General features: G+C 37.8%; 1 protein-coding gene across 1 annotated transcript in view; it reads right to left on the minus strand.

The window, feature by feature from the left end:
- Positions 1–12,602: 12,602 nt before the first annotated feature.
- The window catches only part of CALCR (calcitonin receptor), a 317,310-nt gene continuing 314,048 nt past the window's right edge, over positions 12,603–15,864 (minus strand). Inside the window, exon 13 of the mRNA XM_044295639.1 lies at positions 12,603–13,966. Coding sequence (XP_044151574.1) covers positions 13,745–13,966 — 222 coding nt within the window. The 3' untranslated portion in view covers positions 12,603–13,744. The remainder of the gene's footprint in view (positions 13,967–15,864) is intronic.

Consider the following 15,864-nt stretch of genomic DNA (forward strand, 5'->3'; position numbering starts at 1 on the left):
ACTATAATACTGCCCATATGTACAATATCGTATCTACTATAATACTGCCTCCTATGTACAAGAATATAACTACTATAATACTGCTCCTATGTACAAGAATATAACTACTATAATACTGACTCCTATGTACAAGAATATAACTACTATAATACTGCCTCCTATGTACAAGAATATAACTACTATAATACTGCCTCCTATGTACAACAATATAACTACTATAATACTGCCTCCTATGTACAACAATATAACTACTATAATACTGCTCCTATGTACAACAATATAACTACTATAATACTGCCCCTATGTACAACAATATAACTACTATAATACTGCTCCTATGTACAAGAATATAACTACTATAATACTGACTCCTATGTACAAGAATATAACTACTATAATACTGCCTCCTATGTACAAGAATATAACTACTATAATACTGACTCCTATGTACAAGAATATAACTACTATGATACTGCCCCTATGTACAAGAATATAACTACTATAATACTGCTCCTATGTACAAGAATATAACTACTATAATACTGCTTCTATGTACAAGAATATAACTACTATAATACTGCCTCCTATGTACAAGAATATAACTACTATAATACTGCCTCCTATGTACAAGAATATAACTACTATAATACTGCTCCTATGTACAAGAATATAACTACTATAATACTGACTCCTATGTACAGAATATAACTACTATAATACTGCCTCCTATGTACAAGAATATAACTACTATAATACTGCCTCCTATGTACAACGAATATAACTACTATAATACTGCCTCCTATGTACAAGAATATAACTACTATAATACTGCCTCCTATGTACAAAATATAACTACTATAATACTGCTCCTATGTACAAGAATATAACTACTATAATACTGCTCCTATGTACAAGAATATAACTACTATAATACTGCTCCTATGTACAAGAATATACTACTATAAACTGTACAAGAATATAACTACTATAATACTGCCTCCTATGTACAAGAATATAACTACTATAATACTGCCTCCTATGTACAAGAATATAACTACTATATACTGCCTCCTATGTACAAGAATATAACTACTATAATACTGCTCCTATGTACAAGAATATAACTACTATAATACTGCCTCCTATGTACAAGAATATAACTACTATAATACTGCCTCCTATGTACAAGAATATAACTACTATAATACTGCCTCCTATGTACAAGAATATAACTACTATAATACTGCTCCTATGTACAAGAATATAACTACTATAATACTGCTCCTATGTACAAGAATATAACTACTATAATACTGCTCCTATGTACAAGAATATAATACTATAATACTGCTCCTATGTACAAGAATATAACTACTATAATACTGCTCCTATGTACAAGAATATAACTACTATAATACTGCTCCTATGTACAAGAATATAACTATATAATACTGCTCCTATGTACAAGAATATAACTACTATAATACTGCTCCTATGTACAAGAATATAACTACTATAATACTGCTCCTATGTACAAGAATATAACTACTATAATACTGCTCCTATGTACAAGAATATAACTACTATAATACTGCTCCTATGTACAAGAATATAACTACTATAATACTGCTCCTATGTACAAGATATAATACTATAATACTGCCTATGTACAAGAATATAACTACTATAATACTGCTCCTATGTACAAGAATATAACTACTATAATACTGCTCCTATGTACAAGAATATAACTACTATAATACTGCTCCTATGTACAAGAATATAACTACTATAATACTGCCTCCTATGTACAAGAATATAACTACTATAATACTGCCTCCTATGTACAAGAATATAACTACTATAATACTGCTCCTATGTACAAGAATATAACTACTATAATACTGCCTCCTATGTACAAGAATATAACTACTATAATACTGCCTCCTATGTACAAGAATATAACTACTATAATACTGCTCCTATGTACAAGAATATAACTACTATAATACTGCCTCCTATGTACAAGAATATAACTACTATAATACTGCCTCCTATGTACAAGAATATAACTACTATAATACTGCTCCTATGTACAAGAATATAACTACTATAATACTGCTCCTATGTACAAGAATATAACTACTATAATACTGCTCCTATGTACAAGAATATAACTACTATAATACTGCTCCTATGTACAAGAATATAACTACTATAATACTGCTCCTATGTACAAGAATATAACTACTATAATACTGCCTCCTATGTACAAAGAATATAACTACTATAATACTGCTCCTATGTACAAGAATATAACTACTAAATACTGCTCCTATGTAACAAAATATAACTACTATAATACTGCTCCTATGTACAGAATATAACTACTATAATACTGCTCCTATGTACAAATATAATATATAATACTAGCCCCTATGTACAAGATATAAATACTATAATTACTGCTCCTATGTACAAGAAATATAACTACTATAATACTGCTCCTATGTACAAGAATATAACTACTATAAATACGGCCTCCTATGTAAAAGAATATAACTACTATAATATGCCTCCTATGTAAAGAATATAACTACTATAATACTTGCCTCCTATGTATAAGAAATATAACTACTATAATACTGCTCCTATGTACAAGAATATACTACTATAATAACTGCCGTCCTATGTACAAGAATATACTACTAATAATACTGCCATCCTATGTACAAGAATATAACTACTATAATACTGCTCCTATGTACAGAATATAACTACTATAATCCTGCCTCCTATGTACAAGAATATAACTACTATATACTGCCTCCTATGTACAAGAATATAACTACTATAATACTGCTCCTATGTACAAGAATATAACTACTATAATACTGCTCCTAGTACAAGAATATAACTACTATAATACTGCTCCTATGTACAAGAATATAACTACTATAATACTGCTCCTATGTACAAGAATATAACTACTACAATACTGCCTCCTATGTACAAGAATATAACTACTATAATACTGCTCCTATGTACAAGAATATAACTACTATAATACTGCTCCTATGTACAAGAATATAACTACTATAATACTGCCTCCTATGCACAAGATTAAAACTCTTATATGTACTGTATTTATATTTACATATATGACTGGAGCTGCCATTCACAGAATCATTTTACATTTTCCCAGCCATTTTATATATTTTTGTGTGGAATATTTAACCCTTAGTGATGCAGTGTGTGCTATCAAATCATCCCATAAACAGTCTTCAGGATCCGAGGGGAACAATCAGACATCTTCTTTAATAGATAATTCAGCGGCTGATTCTCCAGAACATAAACACTCCATTATTCTCTACTGGATAAAACAAGAAAGTTCTCTTCTCTTCCGATGATTCAGACCTCTGCATTATTCATGTCCTGTTGTGTGCAATCAATGACCATGGATGGAGAGTTCTTCAATTAATAGAGAGATTCGGATGTAGTCTGTGGATCTTAGACTAGACATCCATGGCGACTGGGGGGGAGAGGGGCGCTCACAAGTTGTGGGGATATTATAAGATGACTACAATGAGATATTTATTGGTGACTATCTTCCCATTTGCAAACAATGTAATTACCGATTTTAATGTGATATCATGTCGCCATGAAGACCGAGTCTTATTTAAAAAATATTTAAAAAAATTCAAATACACTGCGGTATTATGGCGGCACTTTTTCACATGCATTTGGGCTGCAACCCCCAGACCTAAGTCAGACATTCAATATGTCATCGGCTATCTACTGTATTTAAGTTGCACGTCAGGGACTGTGGTGATAAATGTTGGGGATCACAATTACTGGTGAGCTGTTAGACTTAGGCTACTTTCACACTCGCATTTTGGCTTTCCGTTTGTGAGATCCGTTCAGGGCTCTCACAGGCGGTCCAAAACGGATCAGTTTGCATTCTAATGCATTCTGAATAGAAAAGGATTCACTCAGAATGCATCAGTTCAGTCTCCATTCCGCTTTGGAGACGGACACCAAAACGCTGCTTGCAGCTGAGCCAAATGGATCCGTCCTGGCACACAATGCAAGTCAATGGGGACAGATCCGTTTTCACTGATACAATCTGGCACAATAGAAAACGGATCCGTCCTCCATTGACTTTCAATGGTGTTCAAGATGGATCCGTCTTAGCTATGTTAAAGATAATACAAATGGATCCGTTCTGAACGCATGCAGACGGTTGCATTATCTGAACGGATCCGTCCATGACGGATCCGCACAAAACGCGAGTGTGAAAGTAGCCTTAAAGGTTTCTCCAAAAAAAGAAAAACATTAGAAAAACATGGCTACGTTCTTCAAAAAACAGTATCACATCTGTATAATGGTTCTGTGTGGTATTATAAGAATATATCAACTATCATACTGACTCTTATGCACAAGAATATAACTACTATAATACTGCTCCTTTGTGCAAGAATATAACTACTATAATACTGCTCCTATGTACAAGAATATAACTACTATAATACTTCTCCTATGTACAAGAATATAACTACTATAATACTGCTCCTATGTACAAGAATATAACTACTATAATACTGCTCCTATGTACAAGAATATAACTACTATAATACTGCTCCTATGTACAAGAATATAACTACTATAATACTGCCTCCTATGTACAAGAATATAACTACTATAATACTGCTCCTATGTACAAGAATATAACTACTATAATACTGATCCTATGTACAAGAATATAACTACTATAAAACTGCTCCTATGCACAAGAATATAACTACTATAATACTGCTCCTATGTACAAGAATATAACTACTATAATACTGCCTCCTATGTACAAGAATATAACTACTATAATACTGCTCCTATGTACAAGAATATAACTACTATAATACTGCCTTCTACGTGTATGTACAAGAGTATATCTGCTATAATACTGCCTACTATGTACAAGAATATAACTACTATAATACTGCCTCCTATGTACAAGAATAATACTACTATAATAGTGCCTCCTATGTAAAAGAATATAAATACTATAATACTGCTCCTATGTACAAGAATATAACTACTATAATACTGCTCCTATGTGCAAGAATATAACTACTATAATACTACTCCTATGTACAAGAATATAACTACTATAATACTGCTCCTATGTACAAGAATATAACTACTATAATACTGCTCCAACGTACAAGAATATAACTACTATAATACTGCTCCTATGTACGAGAATGTTACTACTATAATACTGCTCCTATGTACAAGAATATAACTACTATAATACTACCTCCTATGTACAAGAATATAACTACTATAATACTGCTCCTATGTGCAAGAATATAACTACTATAATACTGCTCCTATGTACAAGAATATAACTACTATAATACTGATCCTATGTACAAGAATATAACTACTATAATACTGCTCCTATGTACAAGAATATAACTACTATAATACTGCTCCTATGTACAAGAATATAACTACTATAATACTGCCCCTATAAACAAGAATATAACTACTATAATACTGCCTCCTATGTACAAGAATATAACTACTATAATACTGGCCGCTATGTACAAGAATATAACTACTATAATACTACTCCTATGTACAAGAATATAACTACTATAATACTGCTCCTATGTACAAGAATATAACTACTATAATACTGCCCCTATAAACAAGAATATAACTACTATAATACTGCCTCCTATGTACAAGAATATAACTACTATAATACTGGCCGCTATGTACAAGAATATAACTACTATAATACTACCTCCTATGTACAAGAATATAACTACTATAATACTGCTCCTATGTGCAAGAATATAACTACTATAATACTGCCTCCTCTGTACAAGAATATAACTACTATAATACTGCTCCTATGTACAAGAATATAACTACTATAGTACTGCTCCTATGTACAAGAATATAACTACTACAATACTGCCTCCTATGTACAAGAATATAACTACTATAATACTACCTCCTATGTACAAGAATATAACTACTATAATACTGCTCCTATGTGCAAGAATATAACTACTATAATACTGCTCCTATATACAAGAATATAAGTACTATAATACTGCTCCTATGTACAAGAATATAACTACTATAATACTGCTCCTATGTACAAGAATATAACTACTACAATACTGCCTCCTCTGTACAAGAATAAAATGGATTTCACCTCACCCACCGTCCTCCTTCGCCGTGCACCGATCCCAGACCAGGAACCAATCAAAACAGTAGAAAAAATCCAGCAGCAGGCTCAGGATAAAATCCAGTTTCTTTATTTCTTCATTATAAAATCCATAGGCTGACTAGACAGGCAAGGTCTACGCGTTTCGACTGTATGTCTTAATTTGGATTTTATCCTGAGCCTGTGTCATGACCCTTGGTCATGGTCGTGACTCTTGTGGCCGCATGCAGTTGCCTGCGGTCTTGGTGTTGTGTTCAATCACAGGTGAGGGCCGCTGGTTTGTGGTCTCACTTGTGGTTGCCGCGGGCAACTAGTTGTATGTGTTGGTTTCAGCAGAGCAGCCTGAGCGGTGCTGGGCAGCTTGCTGCATGGCATGCGGTTGCACCTAACAACCTTCATGTTGGGTGTTGTGTTTGTTTGTCTGGTGTGCACTGCGTTTTGTGTTGTGTGTGCACTAGGACTCTTCCCATTACTGTGGCTGCCCGTGGCAACGTTTGGTTGGATGTGTACATGTGGTGGCAGTGTCCCGGCCTTCGGGCTGACTCCCAGGACATGGTTGCCACCCATGTCGTTGCCTGCGGCAACAGCCACAGTGTGATCTTGGTTTGGCAGATTATATACACAGGAGGCTGCTCCAGCTAAGCATGGCTGAAGCAACCCACTGACACATGCCAAACACTGAGGCTTTATAGGCCTAAGAGGCCATACCCACACCCAGTGTCTCACACACACAGAAAGGGAGTTAACCCTTCCAACACCAGGGAAGGGAAAACACCACTTAAAGGGGAAGTGTCCAAACCAAGATCACACTATGGCTGTTGCCGCAGGCAACGACATGGGTGGCAACCATGTCCTGGGAGTCAGCCCGAAGGCCGGGACACTGCCACCACATGTACACATCCAACCAAACGTTGCCACGGGCAGCCACAGTGAAGTGAAGAGTCCTAGTGCACACACAACACAAAACGCAGTGCACACCAGACAAACAAACACAACACCCAACATGAAGGTTGTTAGGTGCAACCGCATGCCATGCAGCAAGCTGCCCAGCACCGCTCAGGCTGCTCTGCTGAAACCAACACATACAACTAGTTGCCCGCGGCAACCACAAGTGAGACCACAAACCAGCGGCCCTCACCTGTGATTGAACACAACACCAAGACCGCAGGCAACTGCATGCGGCCACAAGAGTCACGACCATGACCAAGGGTCGTGACAGCCTGCTGCTAGATTTTTTTCTACTGTTTTGAGTGATACCACAGTTGTGTAGTTTTTCCTGTGTTTTAATACTGAAAAAATCAAAATCAAAACTTCCTTTCACCCTTATATTCTAAACCCCATAACTTTTTTTTAAATAGTTTTTAGTTTTTATGGAGTGTGTATGACTTTTTGATCACTTTATATTCAATTTTTGAGAGGTGAAGTGATGAAAAAACTGCAAATCATCCATCTTTAAAGACTCAACCGCCACCGTACATGTAGGGGTTAAATGGCATCTGTCAGCAGATTTGTACCTATGACACTGGCTGACCTGTTTCATGTGCGCTTGGCAGCTGAAGGCATCTGTGTTGGTTACATGTTCATATGTGTCAGCAATTATGTTTTAATATATGCAAATGAGCCTCTAGGAGCAACGGGGGATAAGTAATGTATGTACACAGTGACTGCACCAGCAGAATAGTGAGTGCAGCTCTGGAGTATAATACAGGATGTAACTCAGGATCAGTACATGATAAGTAATGTAATGTATGTACACAGTGACTCCACCAGCAGAATAGTGAGTACAGCTCTGGAGTATAATACAGGATGTAACTCAGGATCAGTACAGGATAAGTAATGTATGTACACAGTGACTGCACCAGCAGAATAGTGAGTGCAGCTCTGGAGTATAATACAGGATGTAACGCAGGATCAGTACAGGATAAGTAATGTAATGTATGTACACAGTGACTTCACCAGCAGAATAGTGAGTGCAGCTCTGGAGTATAATACAGGATGTAACTCAGGATCAGTACATGATAAGTAATGTATGTGCACAGTGACTGCACCAGCAGAATAGTGAGTGCAGCTCTGGAGTATAATACAGGCTGTAACTCAGGATCAGTACAGGATAAGTAATGTAATGTATGTACACAGTGACTGCACCAGCAGAATAGTGAGTGCAGCTCTGGAGTATAATACAGGATATAAATCAGAATCAGTACAGAATAAGTAATGTATGTACATAGTGAATCAACTTTAATAAACTGTAAAATGGTGATCAATAGTGACCCTGTATGCTAATATTGCATCCTAATTAATAAATTGTTAATATCTTAGCCCTTGAACAGTGAATAATTAGCAGGAATACAGATGATAGATTGATATGAGCACAAGAAAATTCACAGATGATATAAATTAAACCGTACTATGTTAGAAAAATAGGTGCAGTTCAGACATTAGATTTAATATAGTTTAATCTACAAATATCTTGTATATTATATAGATGTATATAATGTTTTATATATTATCTTCAGAGTACATGAAGAAAGACCCTTTCCTCGTTATAATAACATTTATAGACTTCATAAAAATAATTAACCCTTCCTTGTATACTTGTCTCTACAAAATAACTTAAATTTCTTTGTAAAGCTGCCGTGTATCCCTTTAACTGATAGAAAACTTCTAGAAATAGAGTTAGAAGAAAATACCATAATCTGGAAAATATCTTAACTTTCAAAGAGCAGTCACTCACGACCTCATACCCTCACCCATTCATTGACACGATTACTGCAGAAGACACGAATAGGCTCCCTGTACCTCATACATTGCTCTAAAAATAACATGAACTGCGCGCCTACCGTCAAACAGATCATTTTGGTTTACATTGCGGACAAGAGCCATAGCTATTTCACAGGTCAAGTAAAAGATTAAAGCTAGAATATTAGGGTGCACCAGAATAGCGCCCATATTAATACTTCCCACTGAGAGCTCTATCACATGTACTTTTTAGGCTAAAGTTAATATCTCCCCCAATTTAATATATTTTACATGATAAAATTCTGGCTGCCTGCAGCCTCCACTAGGGGGAGCTCAATATATATGGATTTTTACAGCTGGTATTGAACGCAATGGGAGTTGTATTTATCTGTACGAATTGGGCTCCCCCTAGTGGTGGCTATAGGTATATGCTGGGACTGTATAATATCAAGCATAGATGTCATATTTCTGAAGCGCATGTAGTATCCCCTCAACTTAATATATATTACATAATAAAATGCTGTCTGCCTGCAGCCTCCACTAGGGGGAGCTCAATATATATATATATATATATATATATATATATATATATGGATTTATACAGCTGGTATTGAACGCAATAGGAGTTGTATTTATCTGTATGAAGTGGGCTCCCCCTAGTGGTGGCTGTAGGTATATGCTGGGACTGTATAATATCAAGCATAGATGTCATATTTCTGCAGCGGATATAGTATCTCCCCAACTTAATAAATATTACATGATAACATTCTGTCTGCCTGCAGCCTCCACTAGGGGGAGCTCAATATATATATATATATGGATTTATACAGCTGGTTTTGAACGCAATGGGAGTTGTATTTATCTGTATGAAGTTGGCTCTCCCTAGTGGCGGCTGTAGATATATTCTGGGAAGGTATAATATGAAGCATATCTGTCATATTTCTGCAGCGGATATACTATCCCCCCAACTTAATATTTATTACATGATAAAATTCTGTCTGCCTGCAGCCTCCACTAGGGGGAGCTCAATATATATATGGATCTATAGAGCTGGTATTGAACGCAATAGGAGTTGTATTTATCTGTAAGAAGTGCGCTCCCCCTAGTGGTGGCTGTAGGTATATGCTGGGACTGTATAATATCAAGCATAGCTGTGGATATAGTATCCGTCCACTAATGTTTGGGTAAAAACTCCACACAGAGGTAAAACCTAAAGAGAAATTGTATAAAGTGAAAAAAAAAAATATGTTCAGTGGCATCCACTGTTTCCAAAGAGCTTTATAATCTGGAAATAATGAATTGTGAGGATGAAAAAGGCTTTATAGTCAGAAACTCACAGAGCTGATGACGGGTTATAAAGTGGGAGGGGTCTGAAAAAATGACCATAGCAATTTTATGGGAAAATGGGAAAATAATTGTCATATGAACGTATAGAACATTTTTTGAATTGATGTGTTCTCCAGCTGCTTAATAAAGGTTAGGTCAGACTGTAATTTTAAAGAGGTTGTACGGTCTTTTATATTGATGTCCTATCCTTAGGATAGGCCATCAATATCTGATCGGTGGCGGTTTAAAACCATGCACCCCCGCCGATCAGCTGTTCTGGAGTAGCTCCTCCATTGGATGTAGTTATTGAACTATCCAGCTCCATCCACTACAGGACTTATACTCAATGTCTGTTGTATGATCATAAGATGACGGCCAAATGCATTATAACTAGGATGTCCGGGTTCTGTGGTAACATGCATACCCCACCCATCTTCTCTGGTCACCTTTTCCCAATTTTTCACATCCAGAGCTGTAAATTCCCTTCTATCTTCATAGAGGTACATGATATAATTCTAGCTGCCTGCAGCCACCAGTAGGGGGAGCCTTTGAACTTACTGTATATTAATTTATATAAAAGGGACACTTTATATCAGAAAGATCTATTCTTTTAAACTCCATCTTAATAGAAAATATTTTTAGATATTTTTGGCTGTTTTTAATTGCCTTTTTTTTTTTACTTTGTCAGTTCTGTGCCATCAGAATTAAATACTAAATATTTTCCTTCTCTAGCAGTGATCACAGAGAGAGGAAAGTGCTGAATGGGTCAATAGAGCCTCTGCTAAACAGTAAAGGGTCTATCTGCAAGGTAATCCTCATGGTAATGATAGGTGGAGGACTGGAATGATTGACAGACCAACACTTTTACTGTTCTCTTGCAACAGAGGAGCAATGGAATGGCTAATAATAATGAGAAGCCCTGACCAGCCACCCTATGGGATAGCACAGGGGAGGTGTAGTGCTCTAATTGAGTCACAGCCCTTCACTCCTTTCTGGTCTGACTGCTGTTTCTGACAAAAAGTGTTAAGTGAGACTCTCTTCTTAATGACTTTCCAGACAGAGAGGATGCTAAAGGGGTTGTCCAGTGCTTTGATATTGCTGGCCTACAGTGTCCAGGCCAACAAGATCAGATAATGGGGTCTAACACCCCACACTGCCACTGATCAACTGTTATTTTTCAGTAATGAAATCACAAGGCTTCGTTGTGGACAGAGCTGGTGGCTGCAGTGCTGCTTCCATTGAAATGAATGGGAACAGTGCTGCTGTTACCATCTCTGTCCACTAAGATAGACCACCAAAATCCTGGACATCTCCTTTTAAAAACCTGGACAGGAGCTACTATAGAGTGACTTCAAAAAATTATAATCAGAAAATCATCCACCCATATTTATATAAAAAAAAGTTACATAGAATATTTAAAAATAGGTCATTATGTGACAAAACATTGTTTGATGGAAGTATCCCTTTACAAGGAATCTGTCAGCAGTTTTTACCCACAGATTTGCAAACACTGATGGATAACTCCTCTGGACTCAAGTCTAGTGATCCCAATGTTACTGATCGCACATGAAGGATAAATGAGAAAATAAAGATCTAATAAACTACGTGTTGTATGCAAATGAGTGGTCAAGTGTCCCATGGCTGTTCCTCTAGTGAAGTGTACTGGCTTCTCCACTGTAAACCCTCTGACACCCCCTCCCCCTGCAGTTGATTGATGTCTCATTTAATCCCATGTGTCATAGGGGCATCCTATCCTCCGATCCAAATCCTGCACATACGCCACGCAGCAGGGCCTAGCGCCTTACAAAGCCATTCTTTGCATAGCATGGATTTAGAGGTATAAGCTTTGGAAATAGCACAGAACAGACCAGAGCATGCGCGTTACATCATTGAAGACTTGGGGGGTACTATCTCTCCTTGGGGAGAGCGCCTTGGAGGCGACGTGAGAAGATTTATAGGCCATATATGCTCCTCTGGAATTCAGGGAAGAAAGGGATTAAAATAAGCTCTATACAAGCTCTGCCTCTGATGCCACCAGATGTAAGGCAGCTATCCTATAAGTCAATGTTCAACCCTTTAAATAGGCCTTGAGACATGACTAGGATATTAAATAAGCCAGCACCTCATCTGCAGAATCACCCTGAAAAAGCTTTCTGCAGATGAGATGCTGGCTTATTTAATATCCAAGTCATGTCTCAAGGCCTATTTATAGGGTTGAAATTGACTTGTAGGATAGCTGCCCTACATCTGGTGGCATTAAAGGCAGAGCTTGTTAAGAGCTCATTTGCATCCCTTTCGTCATTGAACACTACATCCACAGCAGGGCCCCACTGTATTGCGCACATGCTGGAGTTAAAGATGTCTTCCTATCATGGACACTCAAAGATAGAAGTGTTTGGGAGTGTTTAGAGTGGAGATACAAAGTCTCTTTTCTCTGTTGTCCTTGATATCGGATCGGCAACACACTGTAGGTATTGTTACACTTCATTCCTACAGTGCTATCCAGCGGTGTTAGCAGATTAGCAGAATGAAAACTGCTGACAGATTCTATTTAACTTTGTGTTTTTCTGATGGAAGGCAAATAATATGGAGCTCTGTATCAGAAAAATAGAGCTCTGGGATTTTAAAATATGTTAAAGGGTTATCTCATGTCATACATTGGTGGCATATCGCTAGGATATGGCACAGATGTAAGATAGGTGCAGATCTCACCTCTCGGACCTATCTTCAGAACGGATCCCTTAAAGTGATTAATATTACACCGTGCAAGTGTGGCCACCCTCCATTCACTTCTATGGGCGTTCTGAAAACAGCAAAGTGAGCATAGACATTACTTCTGGAAACTTTGGAGAACCTACCACATCTACTGCAGGCGGTCATATCAAACCACACCACTATTTCCAGATGAAAAAGCTTAATGATAACCATGGAGCCACCTAGCACCACGTCAAGTTAATCAAATTTGTGCTCTTGTGAAAGAACTGACCGAGCAGATCTAATCTTTGTGAAACGTAATATCCTACTTCTAATGAAACACAGATATACATCTGCATTCTGCAGCCAAAAGTCCATTTTATACAATGATGAAAGGATATCAGACGGGCAACAATGTCCAAGGTTTTTCCATTTGGTTTCAGAGGACCTTGCCCTTTACAATCAGTGGTGGAAATATCTCAGTCATTGTGATTCTGTCTACCACCACATGATATAAATTTTACATTCCCTGAATTGGCAGAAGCCTGTTAGACAAAAACTGGTCATCTCCATTATTCCCATGAAGTAGGACTTAAGTAGGTTGACCAGCTGAGTTTCAGAAGTCCCTTCATAGGGTGGATCCCTACAAATGAGTCTTCTCGTCAACATTTATGTTGAAGGCTTTATTTCCATGGAGGACTTGAGCTCATGGTTTGCAAATCTCATAAGTCTGGTGGAGAATCAGGCGTATGTATCCCCAGAGTTGAGTGCTGTATTCTCCAAGTCATCTCCATACTCTCCATTTAAATGTTCGCTGTTGGACTCATGAGGGTAGAGGTAAATAGGGACCTCTGTTATGGATGTTGCTGTGTAGGAAGTAGAACGCATAGAGCAATGTTCTCTTCTTCTCTGACCCCACTGAGTTTTATATTGCATCCATTGTCTCTTCACTGCACCTTGTACCTGGGAGCCAAAAAATTATACATAGTTAATTTGGTAGAAAATTCTACACTACTTCATAATAGATTTTCATAGCAGTTGGATCTTCATTTTTCTCTCACAATACTCCATAGCCATATCCCCTGTGGACAGGAGAATAAGTTTCTATCTTGGCACCACCCATTTAACTGATAAAACTCTGTCTTGAGTCACCACTAGGGGGAGCTTAGGACCTTCATGGCTACAGAGTTATGGTTCAGTTCAATTCCAGACATATGCAGTTCTCACCTCTGCTCCTCCTAATGGTGGTTGCAGGCAGCCAGAATTTTATGGACTCTGACTACTTTAAATAGGTTGTCTGGTTTAGAAAGTCCATTTCCAAATATCCTTTGAGGGAAAACTGAGCTACCAGAAGGGATTCCTCATTCGGGACAACAATCTATTAGCTAGAGTGAGAAGCCTGCTTAGCCAACCTATCAGCAAGAAGGAAATTGTTTATTTTTTATATATTCTTTTTATATGAGTGTATTGTGTATGTGTGCAATGTGTGTATGTATGTGATTCATAGAGCGGTACTATAAACATTATGTGTATGCAGTACAATGTATGTGCGTGGTATACTGTGACTGTATGTGTGGTGTATATTGGGACAACCTGTGTGTGTGTAGGATCATAGGTTGAAGTAGATAGACATTTTGCACTGCATATGGTCTCATATACTCCCCCTCTCACCCGAGAAAATTAAAAAAAAAGGTATAATTTATATGTACTCATACAACTGCTATGACCGGAAAATAAAAGTGTTATGGCTCTCAGAAGATGCCAAAGAACAGATAAAAAATTGTTGCATCCTACATTTCTAAAGTAGGCCCATCTCGTTACACCACTGGTATAAACAAACAATTTTGCCAAAGGAAGATTTGGCACATTTCCTGTGCCCCTCAATTATGTCTATATGCCCTAACGCAGGTATACCCAACCTGCGGCCCTCCAGCTGTTGCAAAACTACAACTCCCAGCATGCCCTAATAGCTGTAGGCTGTGCAGGCATGCTGGGAGTTGTAGTTTTGCACCAGCTGGAGGGCCGCAGGTTGAGCATCCCTGCCCTAACGGAACACATAGGGTTTGTCCAGATGATTGGCGATCACTGATCTTAATACAATGTAACCCTAAGGCTACATTCACACGACCGTATGTGTTTTTTATTCTGTTGGATGCACACGGGCGGCCCTGTGATAGAAATGTCTATTCTTGTCCGCAGACAAGAATAGGACATGCTCTATCTTTTTTTTGCAGGCCGCAGAACAGATGCGGACAGCACGTGTGTGCTGTCCTCATCTTTTGCGGCCCCATTGAAATGAATGGGTTCTCACCCGTTCTGCAAAATTGCGAAGCGGATGCGGAGCCAGAATGCACCCTAAATCTATATTTTCTCAGTGCTATCAGCTTGTTGATTGCCCTAGGACAGGGCTGGCCAACCTGCGCCTCTCCAGCTGTTGTAAAACTACAATTCCCACCATACCCTGCTGTAGGCTGATAGCTCTAGGCATGCTGGGAGTTGTAGTTTTGCAAAAGCTGGAGAGCCGCAGGTTGGCCAGCCCTGCCCTAGAAGATGCAACTGGCTGCACATCCTTGTTACTTTTTCACCGGTTTCCAGCCATCGGCAGCCGTCGGAGGTGAGATTTCAGTTTTTTTAAAGAGCACATTTCCGTGAATCAATAAAAAGCTCAAGTCATTAATGTGCAACCAAAGGTGAAGAAACGATCCAGACACGCCGTCTGTCATTTTACATGGAAATAAAGAAAGCTGACGAGGTGTTTTCTTTAGAAGGTAATTGAAATCTGATCCTGAAGAAAATGCTGAAAATGACGACTGCGACGCTAAATGGTGGAGAAAAGCTCAAACTGCTACGTAAACTATTTA

This window comes from Bufo gargarizans, chromosome 5 (assembly GCF_014858855.1).
Source record: "Bufo gargarizans isolate SCDJY-AF-19 chromosome 5, ASM1485885v1, whole genome shotgun sequence".
Taxonomy (NCBI): domain Eukaryota; kingdom Metazoa; phylum Chordata; class Amphibia; order Anura; family Bufonidae; genus Bufo; species Bufo gargarizans.